Source organism: Balaenoptera musculus, chromosome 11 (assembly GCF_009873245.2).
Source record: "Balaenoptera musculus isolate JJ_BM4_2016_0621 chromosome 11, mBalMus1.pri.v3, whole genome shotgun sequence".
In the NCBI taxonomy this organism is placed as follows: domain Eukaryota; kingdom Metazoa; phylum Chordata; class Mammalia; order Artiodactyla; family Balaenopteridae; genus Balaenoptera; species Balaenoptera musculus.
This window is the reverse complement of record NC_045795.1, coordinates 59000846-59018591: the sequence shown is the minus strand read 5'-3', so window position 1 is coordinate 59018591 and position 17746 is coordinate 59000846. Positions and strand designations below refer to the sequence as shown.

The window sequence follows — 17746 nt, the reverse complement described above, 5'->3', positions numbered from 1 at the left end:
GAAAGATAAGACAAACATCTGTGAAACAACAGAAAAACATGAAATATTTAAATTAGAATGCAAAACAGGCAGGACATAATTACAGACAAAATACTTCGGAGAAATGTTTCTAAAAAGATAGAGAATCAGAAAGGACTTTAGGTTGATGTGGTCAGGGCAGGGTTTATGGAAGACCTGGAAAGTGGCATGAGGTCTTGAAGAGTGGTTAGGACTTGATGATTGAATTGGCGAAGATACAATTTCATGAATAGGAAAGCACACGATTTCCTTGAGCAAAGTGAGGAAAACGTATAGCAGCTGGATCCATGAGTTTGGAATAACTGGGGTACTTCAACGTGACACTTTTAATTAAAAAATTCAACCATCGAACTTCCCTGGTGGCGCAGTGGTTAAGAATCCTCCTGCCAGTGCAGGGGACACGGGTTCAAGCCCTGGTCCGGGAAGATCCCACGTGCTGTGGAGCAACTAAGCCCGTGAGCCACAACTACTGAGCCCGAGTGCCACAACTACTGAGCCCGAGTGCCACAACTACTGAAGCCCGTGCGCCTAGAGCCCATGCTCCGCAACAAAAAGAAGCCCCCACAATGAGAAACCCGCACTCCGCAATGAGGAGTAGCCCCCACTCACCGCAACTACAGAAAGCCCACATGCAGCAACGAAGACCCAATGCAGCCAAAAATAATTAATTAAAAAAAACATTCAACCATCATTTCTATGTCTAACTTCTCCAAAACCTCTCTATAGAGCATCTTTTAAACTTCTGCTAGTAGTATTCTCACCAAAAATGCATATCCTCATTCTAATCATGAGAAACACTTAGGCAAACCCAAATTGAGGGACATTCTACAAAATATTAATACCTGCCCAGTACTCTTCAAAGTGTCAAGGTCATGAGAGACAAGGAAAGAATAAGAAATTACCACATGACTGTAAAGGACAAGGACAGATTGGATCAAACTAAGGAGGCATAAAAACCAACTGTAACATGGGATCCTGGAACATAAGAAGAAGAGCACTGGTGGCACAACTGATGAAATTCAAATCAGTTCATCAGTTAATAGCACTGTACCAATGTCAGTCCCCTGGTTTTGCTAACAGTACTGTGTTCCTGTACAATATTAACACTAAGAGAAGCTGGGTAAAAGGTATACAGTAAGTCTACTATTTTTGAACCTTTAAGTCTAAAATTAGTTCAAAATTAAAAGTTAAAAAAAAAACTTCTAAGTTTTCCCAGAAACAACTAAGTGTTGTTATAAAAAGAAAGAAATACAGAATATGGTCAAAAGATCGCACAAATTGTTCTAGAAGTTCCACTGGGAAAATGCCCTGTTACACATTAACTTTGGTATAATATACAGTTACTCTGCCAGATACCTGAATGCATAAAAAGAGATAGCGCCATTATGAAAAATAGCTGAGTAATCTATATTAAATGTTGTCTATGTAGTAAATAAACATTCATCTAAGAAGCCTTTTGTTCCAAACTATAGAAACTTCCCCAGTGAGATGAAACAGTCATAAATTAATAAAGAAAAAGACATTTTAAAAAAAGGAAGAAAATAAAAATGCATAATAGGTGGTGAAATGTGTGTTGGAGCTGGAAATCAACAGAAAACAGAGGAACTGAGAAATTAATTTTCTTTTCCAAGGAGAGTACTCATCATTCCCTACTAATACAGTATTATATTCCAAAGATGTGAAGCAATGAAAATCCCACTGGGTTAGACGTGCATTGTAACCATGACTCCCAAGCTCCCCATGTCTCCCCATCATCTGCCCTGCAATCCTGACAACCTATGAGAGGTGTGGTCTCTCCGTGATCTGCCCACCACCCCAGTCTGGTGAGCGCTGCTCTCTGACATCTGCCTTCACAACACATCAGCGAGGAGAATGTCTGGAGTAATTCACCTAAGTGAGTATGGAGAAATGAAGGGACTGAGGCTAAGGTCTGAGGTCTAGAAGTCAGCAACCACTCTCCAGCTCATGTACTGACAGGCAGAGCTGCTGCAAAGGGGGAAGAAAACTTACCCTTCCAGTGAAAGAGAGAGTGATGCAAGAAGAGGAGAGGGTTACAGAAAGGGTCAGGGTTAGGAATGTAGACACATGGCAAGAAAGAAAGAAAAGCAGATGACAACAAGAACAGGAAAGAAAATAAGGCAAAGAAGGGACCTCCCTAGTGGTCCAGTGGTTAAGACTGCGCTTCCACTGAAAGGGGGCGTGGATTCAATCCCTGGTCGGGGAACTAAGATCCCGCATGCAGCGTGGCCAAAAAATAAATAAATAAAAATTTTTTAAAAAGGAAAATAAGGCAAAGAATACTGGGAATGAAAACATCACCCAGATTTCAGCCCTCGGTTGTTAGGGTGCCTTCCCGCACCTTCGGATTGTCAATAATTGGGGTGATGACAAGATCTGAGTCTGTGTAGATAAGCTCTCTCATCCGGGACTCCAGTTCCTGCTGACTCAGGTGTCCACTTGTAATCTGAAACAAGAACAAAAATTAGACCCGGTTTCTGTGACTAGTGAAAAGCTTTAAGAGACGGAGCTAGTAAGACGCTGAGTAGACTCCAAGGAAAAAGGTCACCTGTATCAACGGACCTCCACTGCTAAAACACTTCCACAGACAGTCTCATCTGATCTTCACAAAAATCCTAAATCTGGTGTATCATTATTCCCATTTTTACAGATGAAAAAAACAAGGCTCAGAGAAAGTAACTGACTTGCTCGTGTTTACCACGACGCTGGTTAGAACTAGAAAACAGATCTTCTATAGTTTGATGTTCTAAACTATGATGAGACAAATTGGTCTTTCAATTACCAGCATGGTTGTTATCTTTCATCTACCAAAACTTAATCAGCTTATTTCTGCTTTACAGAATATTCAACATGAAGTTTAAATTACAGCATAAAAAAATTTCAAGCTGAAGTACTGACCTGTTATATAAGTATTAAACACCCATATCTTTACAAATCCTAGTTAAAGTGGAATTGACACATAATGAAAATGAATAACTAGATGTTCCCCATCAATTATTCAACATGTTTCTTTGTGCTCTCCTTAAACTTAACTTTTATTCCTAGTGCTATGCCTTAGTATTTCACATCAGAAAAAAAAAAAAAAGAGGATTTATGCATTAAGAACTTCCACTGAAACTTTGACCGAAAAAATGCTAACCAGAAAATCAAATCAGTGAAGTGAAAGATAAGTAGAAAAAGAAATGATCCAAAACTAAGGTAAGGGACAGAATAATTAGCTAACAAAGTTCCTGGAAACCACAACAACCTTTCTTCAACTTAGAAGACAGACATATTAAAAACACATGAAGAATAAGTGAGGAACTTTTGTAAAAAATGTGTTAAAAAAAATTTAAGAACATGGACTTTCAAAACAGATAAACTTGAAAGAAAAGCCGAAATGAAGTCAACTGAAAAACCTTTACAATAATCTAAAAATGAGTAAAGTAGACCAATTAGAAAATTATATGTAAAAATTAATTTCATATACATAAAGTGAATATATGCACAAAAACAGGTTATAAAAATACAATATCCCATTCACAATGGCAAAAAATAAGCTGTTAAATAAAATGCTCAGGACTAAACTAAGTAATCAAAAATTGCAAGGAGGTCTTACATATTAAATGAAAAAATTAAGTGATAAAATTATGTTCCCTTGTTTAAAAATGAACAAACAGGGGCTTCCCTGGTGGCGCAGTGGTTAAGACTCCGCCTGCCAATGCAGGGGACACGGATTCGAGCCCTGGTCCGGGAAGATCCCACATGCTGTGGGGCAACTGAGCCCGTGCGCCACAACTACTGAGCCTGTGCTCTAGAGCCCATGCTCCACAACAAGAGAAGCCCCTGCTCGCCACAACTAGAGAAAGCCCATGCGCAGCAACGAAGACCCAACGCAGCTAGTAAACAAACTTAGAAATTTATTTTAAAAAATTATAAAACATAAGCTCCCTTACTTATATAATTAGTGCTTAAATATCCTCAATAAAATGATTACATACAATAAACATCTGGCAGAAGAAATTCAACATCTATCGCATTTCAGAATGCATTTTTTACTTTTACACTGATTTTCTCACATATAACCAAACAATTATTAGTGCAGTGAGATTTTATTACAACCTATTTACATTTCATTTCAATACAAAATTAAGTTTCACATGGTTCGAATGCACTTCACATTACATAAAAAATACAGCAACAACTAAAATAAGTACAATAAAAGATAACTTGGTAAATTTTTTACTTCAAAATATTTCTGCATTCAAAAAAACTATGATTGAAGGAAATTAAAGAATACCTAAATACATAGAAAGACATCCCATGTTTGTGGAAGAAAACTTTATATTGTTAGCATGGCGATACTCCTCAAATTGACCTAGAGATTCAACACAATTGCTGTCACAATCCCAGCTGGCTTCTTTGCAGAAACTGACGAACTGATCCTAAAATTCATATGGAAATGCAAAAGACCCAGAATAGCCAAAAACAAAAAACTTTGAAAAAGAACAAAGTCAGGAATCATACTTCCTAATTTCAAAACTTACTAAAAAGCCACAGCAATTAAGACACTGTGCTAGTAGCATGACAAAAGACATATCGATCAATGGAATAGAACTGAGAGCCCAGAAATAAACCTTCACATTTATAGTTAATTAATATTCAACAAGAATTCCAAGACATTATTTAATGTCTTGGGGAAAGAAGAGCCTTCTCAACAAACGGTGCTGAGGCAACTGGATATCCACATGCAAAACAAAGAAGCTGGACCCCCTACCTCATGCCATATGCAAAAATTAACTCAAAATGGATTACAGACCTAAATGTAAGAGCTAAGCATAGAAATAAACCTTCATGACCTTAGAGTAGGCAACTGTTTCTTAGTTATGTCACCAAGAGTACACAGGCAACAACAAACACACGAAAAAGATAATTTGGTCTATATCAGAATTTAAAACTTCTGTGCTCCAAAGGACACCATCAAGAAAGTGAAAGGACAATTCACAGAACGGGAGAAAATGTTTATAAATCATATATCTATAATATATAAAGAATTCCTACAACTCAATAATGGGCAAAAGGTTTGAATAGACATTCTTCCAAAGAAAATATACAAATGGCCAATAAGCACATGAAAAGATGCTCAACATCATTAGCCAAGAGGGAAATGAAAATTAAAACTACAGTGAGATATAATTTCACACCTACTAGGATGGCTGTAACCAAAAAGAGACAATGCAGCACTATTCACAATAACCAAAAGGTTGAAGCATCCCAAGTGTGCATCGAAAGATGAATTAATAAATTGGTACATACACACAATGGAATATTATTCAGACTTAAAAAGGAATGAAATTCCTGATACACGCTACAACATGGATGGATCATGAAGACATTATGCTAAGTGAAATAAGCCAGATACAAAAGGACAAATATTGTATGATTCCACTTATATAAGGCTACTAGGCAAATTCATAGAAGCAGAAAGTAGAACAGTGGTTGCCAGGGGTTGGGGTTGGGAGGAGGGGTGGGGAGGGGGGAATGGATAGTGGTGATGGTTACATAACAGTGTGAATGTACTTAATGCCACCAAACTGTACACTTAAAAATGGTTAAAAAGGTAAATTTTATGTAATGTGTATTTTACCACACTTTTTTAAAAGACATAATAACAAGTTTTGGTGAGGATGTGCAAAAATTGGAACCCTCATACACTGGTGCTGAGAATGTAAAATGGTACAGCTGCTTTGGAAAACAATTTGGCAGTTCTTCAAAAGGTTAAACAGTTACCATATGATGCAGCATAGTACACACATCCACACAAAGATGTACACAAATGCTCATTGCAGCATCACTCAGAATAGCCAAAAGGGGAAACCCATCCAAATGTCCACAAATGGATGAATGGAAAAATAAAATGTGGTATATACAACAGAATATTACTGGGCAGTAAAAAGGAATATAGTATTGATACATGGTACAATTTGGATGAATCTTAAAAACACTACGTTAAGTGAAAAAAGCCAGTCACAAAAGATCACATATTGTATGATCCCATTTATATGAAATGTCTGGGATAGGCATATTTATAGAGACAGAAAGTAGATGAGTGGTTGCCTCAGGCAAGAGGGTAGAGAAACTGGAAGAAAACAGGAGTGACTGCTAATGAGTACAGGGCTTCTTTGCGGGATGACGAGCATTCTAAAATTGACTGTGCTGATGACTGCATAACTCTGTGACTATGCTAAAAGCCCCTGAATTATACACCTTAAATGGGTGAATTATATGGTGTGTCAATTATATCTCAACAAAGCTGTTATCAAAAAAACACCTATGAAGCACCTCTCTCTTAAGAGTACTTACTAGAAAAACCAGTGATAATCAAGGAAGATGACTTAGTTGTAAATTTTGCTATTAGAAACATAGTTCAGAGATTAACTTGCAATTATTCTTCTGAGTCTCTGTACCCTACGTAAAAAGAAAAAAGAAAATTCCATCTCTGCTTACCTTGGTCAAGGGAGAAGTCTTCTGTGGTGAATTTTGAGTCATAGCCTCACCAGGATTTAATGCCACTGCAGCGCTGGTTCTTGGAGTAGGACGAGAACTGAAAACGCACACCAGTTAACATTACTCACATTTCAGAAACTTTATCCTGTTTACTATTTTCTGGGTTAAAAAACACGTCTCATGAAAAACGGTAGAATATGATGATTCTATGTGATCTCGTTAGATTTTAAAAACTTTAAACTCTAATTTGTGTTTATGACACTAATTTTTTTAATGTCAATATTATGACATAGAAAGAAATATATATATGTGTGTCATCTTGGGTATGTTACTTAACTTCTTGTCTCATATGTAAAATGGGATAGTAGTGGTATTGTTGGGAAATTATGTGAGATAGTATATGTAATGTAGAGCACTTAGAATGGTATATGGTTCAACCAAAGACTATATATGTGTTTGCTTTCTTCGTGGTATTTTATTGTGTATATGCAATATAATTAACTTAGCTAGTTTCCCGTTGATCAATGTATAGCATTTTCAATTCCTCTGCTATTCCAATGTTGTTGTCAATATCCTTACATATCCATTACCATTGGGAAAAAAAAAAAAAGATAGTCTCCTTATTTTTCTCCTAAAAGATTAGCTTTTCATATTTAGATTTTCATTATTCTTATGGTTGTTTGATCTCTGTATTTGGTTTGTATTAGAAATCTATGACTATTCCCACTGCCACCCTTAAGTAAAATAAATCACCCTTAAATAAAATAAAATAAATCCCAAAAGTAAGTTAGCTATGGTGTTAGAAGTTAGGACAGTGGTCACCTTTAAGGAAGAAAGAAAGGTATAATTATATTTACTGACCAGGGTGGTAGGTGTGTTCACTTTGCTGATATACAATGAGCTATAAACTAATGATCTGTACATTTTTCTGTATACATGTTGTAGTGGTGTGCTAAAGCTGGTTCACCCTAGTTCATGAGGGCCAACTGTTAAACAGGAATTTGTGAGTCAAGTGTCAAACTGTTGGTAGCTTAAAATTAACCATGAAGAGAGTATTTACATCATTAATTTAACAAAAATTACAAATGAGCAATTTTTCTTTTCCCAAACTGCATGTATTTCTGTTATACTGCAATAAAACAAGTTTAAAAAAAAAAAAAAAAAAAAAAAACTGTTTTCAAAGTAATTTCCTGGGTAATTGTTTTTTTTATTTGGAGCGTCTATGCTATATCCAGTATTTTCTGTTTTAACCAGAAACCTAAAAAAAACAGATTTTATTTTTTTAATGTCTGCTGATCTAGGCAGGATTAACATAATAAAATAGAACAGATATTCTACAAAGCATAGACAATGTTTACAATTTTATTTCATAAAATGTTTGAAATGGAAAATTACCTTGGTACCTACTTAAGCAACAAGTTATATTCTGCGTCTGTTTTTAATGATTCCTCCTACACTTATCAATGGTTGCCGTACTCTGTGGACCACTCCATTACACCCAGGTCTCTGATTTTGAGTTTTTTGCATTTTAAGAAATTCTTCCATTCAGATCATTATGGTCTCTTTTGATGAATTCCTTCAAATTTCCAAATATCACCCCTCCTTCATTTACTTGCCTTTTTAGTCATTCATTAAACAAGGACGTACTTAGGTCATAAAATATACCAGAGATTGTACAAAATTCTTTTTTTAAAAACTGAACTTAAAATGCCTAAGATATATATAAATAAATTTAACATGCTTTATATTTAAATATGGGTAAAACAAATCAGGAAATTTTAGTTTATCATTATAACCCCTATGTCATGAAATTAAACTATTTCTCTATGAGACTAAAACTATAAATAAAATATAACACAATATTTACACATTAATAAAATTTTAAATACACTGGTCTTAATCACTTTAAATACCATTCTGATTTTATTATTTCAATGATTGCAAATATTAAGCCTCCCAGATAAAACGACATTTAAATAAAAACACAACCTGTTCTTTTTCTATAAGTCTTTATCTAAATAAAGCTGGAGTTCTGAAATTTTAAATTCAATTTTATTTGAAGTAGAAGTACAAAATTAAAAAGTTTTAATTAACCCTTATAAATAGGAAAAATAAGGTGGTTTGGTTAAAATTTTTTAAAAATACATAACAAAGTCTACATTCCATTGGCCAGCACTTAACAGTAACTTTGAAAGTAGAGAGTGAGACTGGAATTTGCATTTATCCCTGTCCTTTATTTCTGTGTAACATGGTTTACCAGCCAGACAACAGACACTTTAAGAAGATTTCACTTTCATCTCCCATGGATCCCTTACTGCTCTGTCATTTTACATACCTGAGAAGAAACATGGACTCATTCAATTGACCCCCAAGAGTGCTCTTAGGCCGCAACTCAGATGGATTTTCTGTGGCAGGAAGGTAAAACAATATCCATCAATGAACAAAAATGTGAGCAGGGCACGACGTACACAGAGATTTAAAGAGAAAGGTAACACAAATTAGGAACTCTCAGAAATAGCATTCTGAGTTCAATAGTGCCAAATGAAAGCTCACCTACTCTGAAGGTGTGACTGAGTTGCTGACCACTCTTCTCCCCTTTTGCTTGTCCACAATGAGGGCTCTTCAGAAGCTCCTTGGAATCTTGTGACCCAGAATACTCCAGGTTTCTGCTGTTCAACAATAGAAACCCAACACAATCAAGCTTACTACTGAGCTTTCTGTAGAGTTTACTCTGTCAAACAAGAGGTTGGAAAAGATACTTAAACTGCACAGGACATTTGGCAAAACTATTGAGTTAGAGGGCGGTCCAGTGGTCCAGGGTCCAGGGTCCAGTTCCCTGGCGGTCCAGTGGTTAGGACTCCACTCTTTCACTGCCAGGGCCCGGGCTCAATCCCTGGTCGGGGAACTAAGATCCTGCAAGCTGTGTGGCGTGGCCAGAAAAAAAAGCAACTAGCGAGTTAGAAAAGTAATATTTTTCATTGAGGAGCTAAAATGAGCACTTACTACACGCTAGGTATTGTGCTAAGAAGCCTATAAACCTTACCCCTGAAAAATAAGTAACAGCAGGCAGATCGGAGAAGTAAACCAGAACTCAAGATATCAGTGAACCAGTAGTGAGTTTCCCTTTTATTTTTTCCCTTCCAGTATTGTTCGACCTGGACCCAAAAGCAGTGAGTACACACAGGAGCTCCAAGAGAAGCCCTCTATTTCTGTTCCAAGGAACAGGAAAGGGGACCCCTAAGGGTCAGAGCAGGGTGGAAACTAGGGTGGAAACACCCTAGTTTTTTGTTTGTTCTTTTGCTTTTGCTTTTTCCATTTTGTCCTTCCCCAGACTGCAGGTAATCCTGCAGCAGCTACAGGGGACAGTAGCCGCTTCTGGCCAGTGCCTAAAACCCTGAAGGAGGAACATTCTCTTCTCTAGCCAGAGAGTTATGACCCCAAGAATGTGAGGCAAATCCCTGTTGCTCTGTTCTCTTTTTTCTCCTCTCTCCTTGTCCTACTGCTACTTGGTCCCAAACACATCCATCAAGACATAAAAACTATAATACACCATGACTAAGTGGGGTTTATTGTGGGAAGGTAAGGCTGCCTCAATATATGAAAACCAATTTATGTAAGAGTCCATAATGACAGTCTAAAGAAGAAAAACCACATGATCGTATCAACTGATACAGAAAGAATGACAAAATTCAACATTCATTCAAACTGAAAAGGGGAAGCTACCAAAACCTCCAGCTCATGGTATTTAACAAGTAAAGGCTGAATGCTTTCATTCTAAAATCAGAAACCAGGCAATGTGTTCATTTTCATCACTCCCATTCATTACCTTACCGAAAAAGTCCCAGCAAGGGAAGTAAGGCAAGAAAAAGAAATAAAAGGCATACAGATTAAAAGGAAGATGACAAACTAAGGTGAAAGGTGTCCAGGGATTTGCTGACACTGATGGACAAGGTCCTAAGCCCAGGCTTCTGTATTTTTCAGAGAGTCTAATACAATGTGAAAACATAGTTGAAGCTCAATGGATCACAGAAACCGAAGTTTGGGAGAGACCTTAAATAGAAGTCAGACGTCTCTATCCAATACGCTGAATTTACAAGATTAAAATTAAGAATCAGACAACCACTTACCATCGAATGAATGGAGGAGAGGAGGAGTCAATTATCTGGACTTTGCCTCTATTCATCTACTTCTCACCTTGTTCTTTTCAAAATACCATCACTTTGGGACTTCCCTGGTGGTCCAGTGGTTAAGAACCCACCTTCCAACGCAGGGGACACAGGTTCAATCCCTGATCAGGGAACTAAGATCCCACATGCCGTGGGACAACTAAGCCCAGGCGCCACAACTGCTGAGCCTGTGCACCACAACTAGAGAGAAGCCTGCACGCCGCAACGAAAGATCCCACATGCCACAACTAAGACCCGACACAGCCAAAAATAAATAAGTTAATTAATTTTTTGAAAATACCATCACTTTTATAACTGTCCTGGGCTAAAAAGATTTTATAATAAAAGTGAAGTGCATTAGTCAGGATGAACTAGGTTGTGCTGTGGTAACACATAATGCACAAATCCTAGAACTCAGAATCTCCTAGCTTTGTGTCTCACGTGTGCACACAGCCACTGAAGACTGGCAGGAAAGCTATGCTCATCATGGTCACTAAAGACCCAGCCTGACAGCAACTCCACTTGGACATTTTCTTCCCAATTACCTCATCAAGAGAAAGAAATGTGGCACATCACACAGTGGCTCTTTGAGTTTCTATCCAGAAATAACACAGGTCACTTCTGCTCACATTTTATTAGCCAAAGCAAGTCACATGACTGCACCTAACTTGAAAGGGGAAATGAGATCCTACCATGTGCTGACAAGGTGGGAAGCCAGCTGAACACAACTAATGACGACCATACTAAATCCCTGCCTGGATAAACAACTGACCAGAAAATGAGCAAAATCAAGAACACAAAATGTCAAGACTAAACTCTTTAAGCAACCCTGAATTAAACACATGCTTGATTTTCTCCTATTATGAAGGCATAGAAATTCATGTCATTGATGCTGCAAAAATAGAATAGCAAGGGTACAAGTGTTTAATAACCATGCCCCACACACAAAAATAAGCTTATACTACCTGACGCTGGAATCCTCGGTGCTTGAGTCCTGATCTTTTCTAGTGAAACCATCCTTCCAAAATGAATGCTGCAGTAGTCCTGCCCACGTTAATCTTTATAAAACACAAATGTTAAAAATCTATTTTAACATGATTTACCATGGAGAATTCCCAGGACATGCCCCAGTTACATATATCAGATTTGTTTCACACATTCTTTTTGGAACTTCACTTTTAGAACTTCATTCAGAAATAAACAAGATTATCAACCTCATGACTACCCAGAGTCACGCTTCTCTTTAGAAGTCAAAACGTTATCTAACTAGTTCACCCACTTTAAAATGACTTCAGGCCATATTTAAAACCCAGACTCACTATCAAAGCATCAAATTTTACTACTAGTAGATTATACCTGAGGGGAATTCCCTGGCAGTCCAGGGGTTAGGACTCCATGCTTCCACTGCAGGGGGCACGGGTTTGATCCCTGGTTGGGGAACTAAGATCCCGCATGCCGCAGAGGCGGCCAAAAAATAAATAAATAAATAAAATAGATTATACCTGAGGTATACTCAAACTCAGAATGATTAAGCTCGACTAAAATTTTAAAACAAAAAAGTAATTTGTATCTGATTCATTTAATCGTTCAAAATTTCCATACTGAAATAAAAACTACCTTGATCAAAATTAAAACACAAATGTTAAAGAGAGAATTTGCAACCACATATAATATTCCTTTTATACAAAGGGCTCCTAATATTCACTAACAATTAAAATTACCAATAAAATGGAATTTTTTTCATCCATTAGATTAGCAAAAATTTATAAGATCAACAAAACCCATTGTAGGTAACAATGGGGGGGAAGGAAATTTCTAATGCTGGAGGTATAAACCCACTCGTGTTCCCAGGATGCAGCAAATGTGTCAAACTTTTTAATGTTCTTAGCTTTTGACCAGCAACCCCACCTTAAGAAAATTATCCAAAGGTGATAACTGCCTAAGTGAACAACAACAAAAAAAAATAGAAGGATATTTACTGTAGCAGTCAGTGTATATGATACCCTAAATCAAGAAAGCTCTCAATGTTGTTATTACAGGTTATTACATGTACATTCAGCAGCCATTTAAAATAACCAAGCAAATAGAGAGAGAGAAAAAGACTAGATTATGGGGTGGTCTCAGGTATGCAAAAAAAAGTATTTAATATGGGATATAAATACGTGGAAATGTGTCCTAAATAAATCCTAAATAAAGTAAGTTAAATTAAGTATATTTATATCTTATCCAAATATGTCTGGGAAGGTATCCACTAAAATAACATTGATCCTAAAAGCATTCTATTGTAAGCATAGGAGTGTCTTACAACTTATACGAGAATCAACATTTTCTTCTGCAGTTTTTCAGTTATATTTAATGAAGATACATTACATGCTACACTAAATTTATTCTTCATTTTATACCCTGAAGCAGAGACCCTAAATGCTTGCCTAAAACCCCTAGATACCTAGTGGCAGAACCAGAACCTAGCTTCTCTTGTCTCCCAGGCCAGGGAGACCCCCCCCCCACCCCGTTCACTCCCCACTCCCTCCTGCCCTCCCCCACTCCACACCATAAGGATTTCTAACTTCCTGCCATCCCTGCAACACAGAAAATTCACACTGTGCCTATTATCCTGTCACTTGATATTCCCAGTAGGACAGGATTATCATAAATCACATCGCATTGAAATACTGCTCAGTCGTTATTACATTAAGTATCTTGACAGTATCATCCCTAGTTGAGTAGGCTAAGACAGTTTTAGCCTGAAATCCACAACGGCGGGGGCGGGGGTGGGGGGGGTGGGGGGGTGTGCAGGGAATGTACCTCCTGGATTTGGGAGTTACAAGAAAATCTGTCAACCTATGAGGCAACTATTTGCTACATTAAGAGTTAAAATTCCTCATGATTAAAAACACCTGTAAACCGAGAGCACCTACTCAATGTAAACTCAGATTTCTTTTTTTTCAAAAAAGATAATTTGAACAGCTCTTTCTATATTAAGACCAGTACAGTGTTAGAAGTACACTAAAGGAAAAAAGGATTCCAGTCTCCATTCATGTTAAAGTACTACCCATACATACCTCTTCTGAGGATCTTTTTGAAGTAAACCATCAAGCAAATTAATAAAATCTGAAGAAGCTTTAGGATGAGAAGAATCTATACACAAAGTAATACCCAAAAAAGAAAAAAAGTGATAAGTAGCTGAAAACACACCCTGCACCAACATTATAATAATAGTATTTTAAGCACATAAATTATTTTTAAGAGAACACTGAATACATAGTGACAATTACAGCCTTCATTTAATGCCAGGAGAGGGCTAAGCGGGGCAGGACACAAAAATTAAAAACTTTTCCCTGGACCACAAAAAACATGAATCTCAAAAACTAAGTTCTGACTAAGCTCTAAACTTTCTCTTTACTGAACAACCCCAGTAAGGACCACCAGCTTGAAAAACTCATACCCTTGGTCTTCAACTATTAATTATGCCTCATTTTCTGACCATTTTCTCTTAACTTGACCAGCTTTGCTTTATAATATACTATGATGAGAGTACTTGCAATCTCTCCTTATTTTAAAGATTTTTAACAGGAAAATAACCATCACAATATTATGACAATCTCCAATTCCGTTAATCTCCAAGTGTTTTGTCTTTTTATATTAGAAAGATACATACCATGGTCAAATTATCAGTCTATCATTAAAAGAAGTGGCCATGAAGATAATGGCCAAAGCCATCAGAACAGATGGTGCTGTCAGGCACTGTGGCCACAGCCTGATCAAGGTCCCTGTGAAATAATTACGCTTAGGCCAAGTGGTATCTTGACCAGACCTTTGATATCTTCATTCTCAGACTTCTCTTCCCTGCATAAAAATCTTTAACTTATAGGAGAAAACAATACTCAGTACTATGAGTGCTTAAAACAACAACAAAAAAAAATCAGAAGTCATCATTATAGGAGATAGGAATGACTGATTTCTACGAAAACTAAAATAAAGTTAATAAAAAAGAAATGCTTTTTGTTTTAAGAAATACAGACCATTTTCAAAATATCGAGAGTTTTGTTTTTTTTCACCTAGGATGATTCTTAAAATATTGAAAATATTCTGTATTTCTATTCTTTCCATTAATTACTGAGGATTTTTTTTCTTTAAAAACTCACAACCTTATTTTTCATAAAGTCCTGTTTTCATCTTTGTGACTTAAGATTCACATCTTTTGAGGTGTGTAGCAAAGTGTTTTATTATGTTTGTACCTCCTTTTTCTTTTCTTAAAATTGTTAATGGTAGACTTACATTAATCACAATTTGTATGATTAAATTGCCAACACTTTAAAAATACAACCATATCTAGCTTAAAAGACTTTAAAAGCTTATCTGGGTAGCATTCTGATTCATCAAGATAAGGACTGAGAAACGCCTGATTTGTTCCTATTCAAGCACTAAATAGAAATAACTACATGGGACATGACTACATATTAAGTAAATGGTACATACACATGAACACACCAAAAAAAAGACATAAAAGTTTGAGTTTCTTAAATCTTTGAACCAGACTTCTTTTGATACAGGAGCACAAGATAATTTGTATTTTTAAATGAGGGAAAGTCTTAGTAGTACTTTGTTTTCCATTTCAGTATCTTTTTAAAAATGGCAAAAGGAATGCTAGAATTTCTAAAAATATCAATTTGTGACTATTTAGAAAATATAAATTTGAGGGGTTATGAATCAATAAAAACACACTTTGGGGATAAAAGTGCAACTTTAGTCCACGTAAGAAGTAAATTAACTGCATTTATAATAAAAACATCCTACCTTTTGGAATAGGTGGCAAAGGATCTTCATAAAAAATCTTTTCAACTAATTCTGAGAAACTTTCTGAGAAGAACGGAGGTTTTCCTGAAATCATATGAAAACTTGCAAAATTAAACAATAGTTTGCTGTTACCAGTAATTCTTAATTAAATCTCAACTACAGATAGTTCAGGATTGCATAATTTATAGGAAAAAATATGTATATAGCAATAACTAATTATTGAATGCCTAGTACATACCAGGCACACTGTCTATATATTTTTATAGTTGTGTAATTCAAAATTTATCATCCTAACAAATACAAAATTCACTTATGGACAACCATGATCCAATGGCTACATGGGCCACTGGATACATCTGATAATTCACAGTCACAGGTACCTTTACAAGATTTTCTACTAATAATCAGTTAGACAGATTAGTTAGGCATATTTCAACATTCCAAATGATTATCATGAAAAATACTTCCATGTCAAAAGTTCCTACAAATCTGCATATGCCTAGACACCAAGCAAGTCAGCCAAAATCAGTACATAGAAAATTTTAGGAAAACTAGCTTTTTCACATCTTATAGGTAAACTCTTTGAAAACTCCAGATGTAACCTTTGTGTGTGTGTGTCCAGCTCTGATTTTAAACTGAAACAGAAAGTAATCACCTGAAAACATTTCATAGAGCAGGCAGCCCAAGGACCAGAGGTCACTGGTAATGGAGAAGTCAGTACCCCTCACAATTTCTGGAGCTGTATAGATAAGAGATCCTAAGAACAAGGGAGAAACGACAGCTTTGTTAGGCATTTGTCCTGTTCCCAACACAAATCTACCTAGGAGAGACCAGGTGAGGTGAAAAAAGATGGGAGAACATGCACATAAATATAATTTCATGCATATTTCACATTTTTTTAATGTTTCCTAATATTAATGTCCCACTTCCCAAGAATATGTGAGAATATATAAAAATATAAAGATTTTGAATATTCACCTGAGTAAGAGGTGTGGCACACTGAGGTGCATTCTTTTTTTAAATTAACAATTCAAATAGTTGAAAGAAAAGAACCTTTGGTTGTAGTATTTTGAATAGGATAGGTTAAGTTATGCAGCAGTAAGCACCCCAAATTCCCACTGACTTAACCACACAGGTTTCTTTATAACTGAAACTACACATCCCTCACAGGTCAGCCAAGGGGCCCCGACCCTCACAGTCAGTCCATCCAAGACCCAGGCTTCATTTCAACCATGCTTCCTCAATCACTAAGGCAGGGGCAAAGAACGTAGCAAATTAAACACTGGCTCTTAAAATTCCCAGAGAGACTCGCATCACTTCTGCGCACACTTGGTGAGCTTTGGCAGGGAAGATGCAATCCTACCATGTAAACAGAAGAGGAACAGAACAGGACCTATTTGGTGAACAGCACTAGTGTGTATCATGTACACTTGATACAGAGTTTAGTATTACATAGAAATACCAAATTCTAGAGATAGAAAGCTCCCTTGCTTACTTATGAGAGCAGCTGAAGCCTGGAAGGTACTCTAACATCCTCTAAGTCACAGAGCTGGGCAGTAACAGAGCACTTGCCAAAACCCACAGTCTCCCATCTTCCAATGAGAATGTTCTTACCATGAGGTGAGAAATCACCAATCCCTTGGAAAAAAAAGAGGTTAATGTGCACCCATCATGGGGACTGTCCTTAGATTAAGCGCAGAAGCAATCGAGTGTCACTGCTAGAAACTCTGACATTTCTCCACAACACAGCCCTCTTCCCCTTACGAAAGGGGGAATATTTCAAATACACGTTCCTGAAACATATTGCCCTCCTTGTTTTCTATATAAAAGCATAGTCCATAGTACTCATTTTCATAGGATGCCAGTCATCCCATGGAATGACACTTGGGGATTTAGAAAGTCTTCTTCCTGGGCGTGAAATCTTACTTCAAGACTGGCCCTGCAAGTTCAAGTTCTTTGCTCGTATTTATGGGACCTCTGTTAACCTGCTGCTCCCCGTCCCTTTCCCTCATTCCTCTCATCCACGGCCATATGACTACCAAGCCCAAGGATGCCACTCTCTCTCTCAGTGCCCTTTGCTTCCTGGTGAGTATACCAGAGTTTCAGTGGTCCAAAGTCTCAAGTACATACACCAGGAACTTAAGGAGAAAAAGACCTTTATCACTTCTATCAAAAGTTCTGGTATAAGAAATATGACTTCACACTCTCCCCTCAAGCACAGCAGTCTAACAGCCCAGGCCCCATCTGACAAAACCACCTCC

General features: G+C 36.9%; 1 protein-coding gene across 6 annotated transcripts in view; it reads right to left on the bottom strand.

Moving 5' to 3' along the window:
* The window catches only part of ULK4 (unc-51 like kinase 4), a 541913-nt gene that overhangs the window by 504208 nt on the left and 19959 nt on the right, over positions 1–17746 (bottom strand). For 4 of the 6 annotated variants that reach the window (XM_036870501.1, XM_036870500.1, XM_036870504.1 and 1 more), the window contains 8 exons: positions 16141–16242; positions 15486–15569; positions 13751–13826; positions 11654–11746; positions 9076–9191; positions 8858–8927; positions 6523–6619; positions 2378–2482 (listed from right to left, as the gene is read on the bottom strand). In XM_036870501.1, the coding sequence (XP_036726396.1) occupies positions 2378–2482; positions 6523–6619; positions 8858–8927; positions 9076–9191; positions 11654–11746; positions 13751–13826; positions 15486–15569; positions 16141–16242 (743 nt within the window). The remainder of the gene's footprint in view (positions 1–2377; positions 2483–6522; positions 6620–8857; positions 8928–9075; positions 9192–11653; positions 11747–13750; positions 13827–15485; positions 15570–16140; positions 16243–17746) is intronic. The other 2 variants (XM_036870502.1, XM_036870503.1) reach the window with 1 other exon arrangement.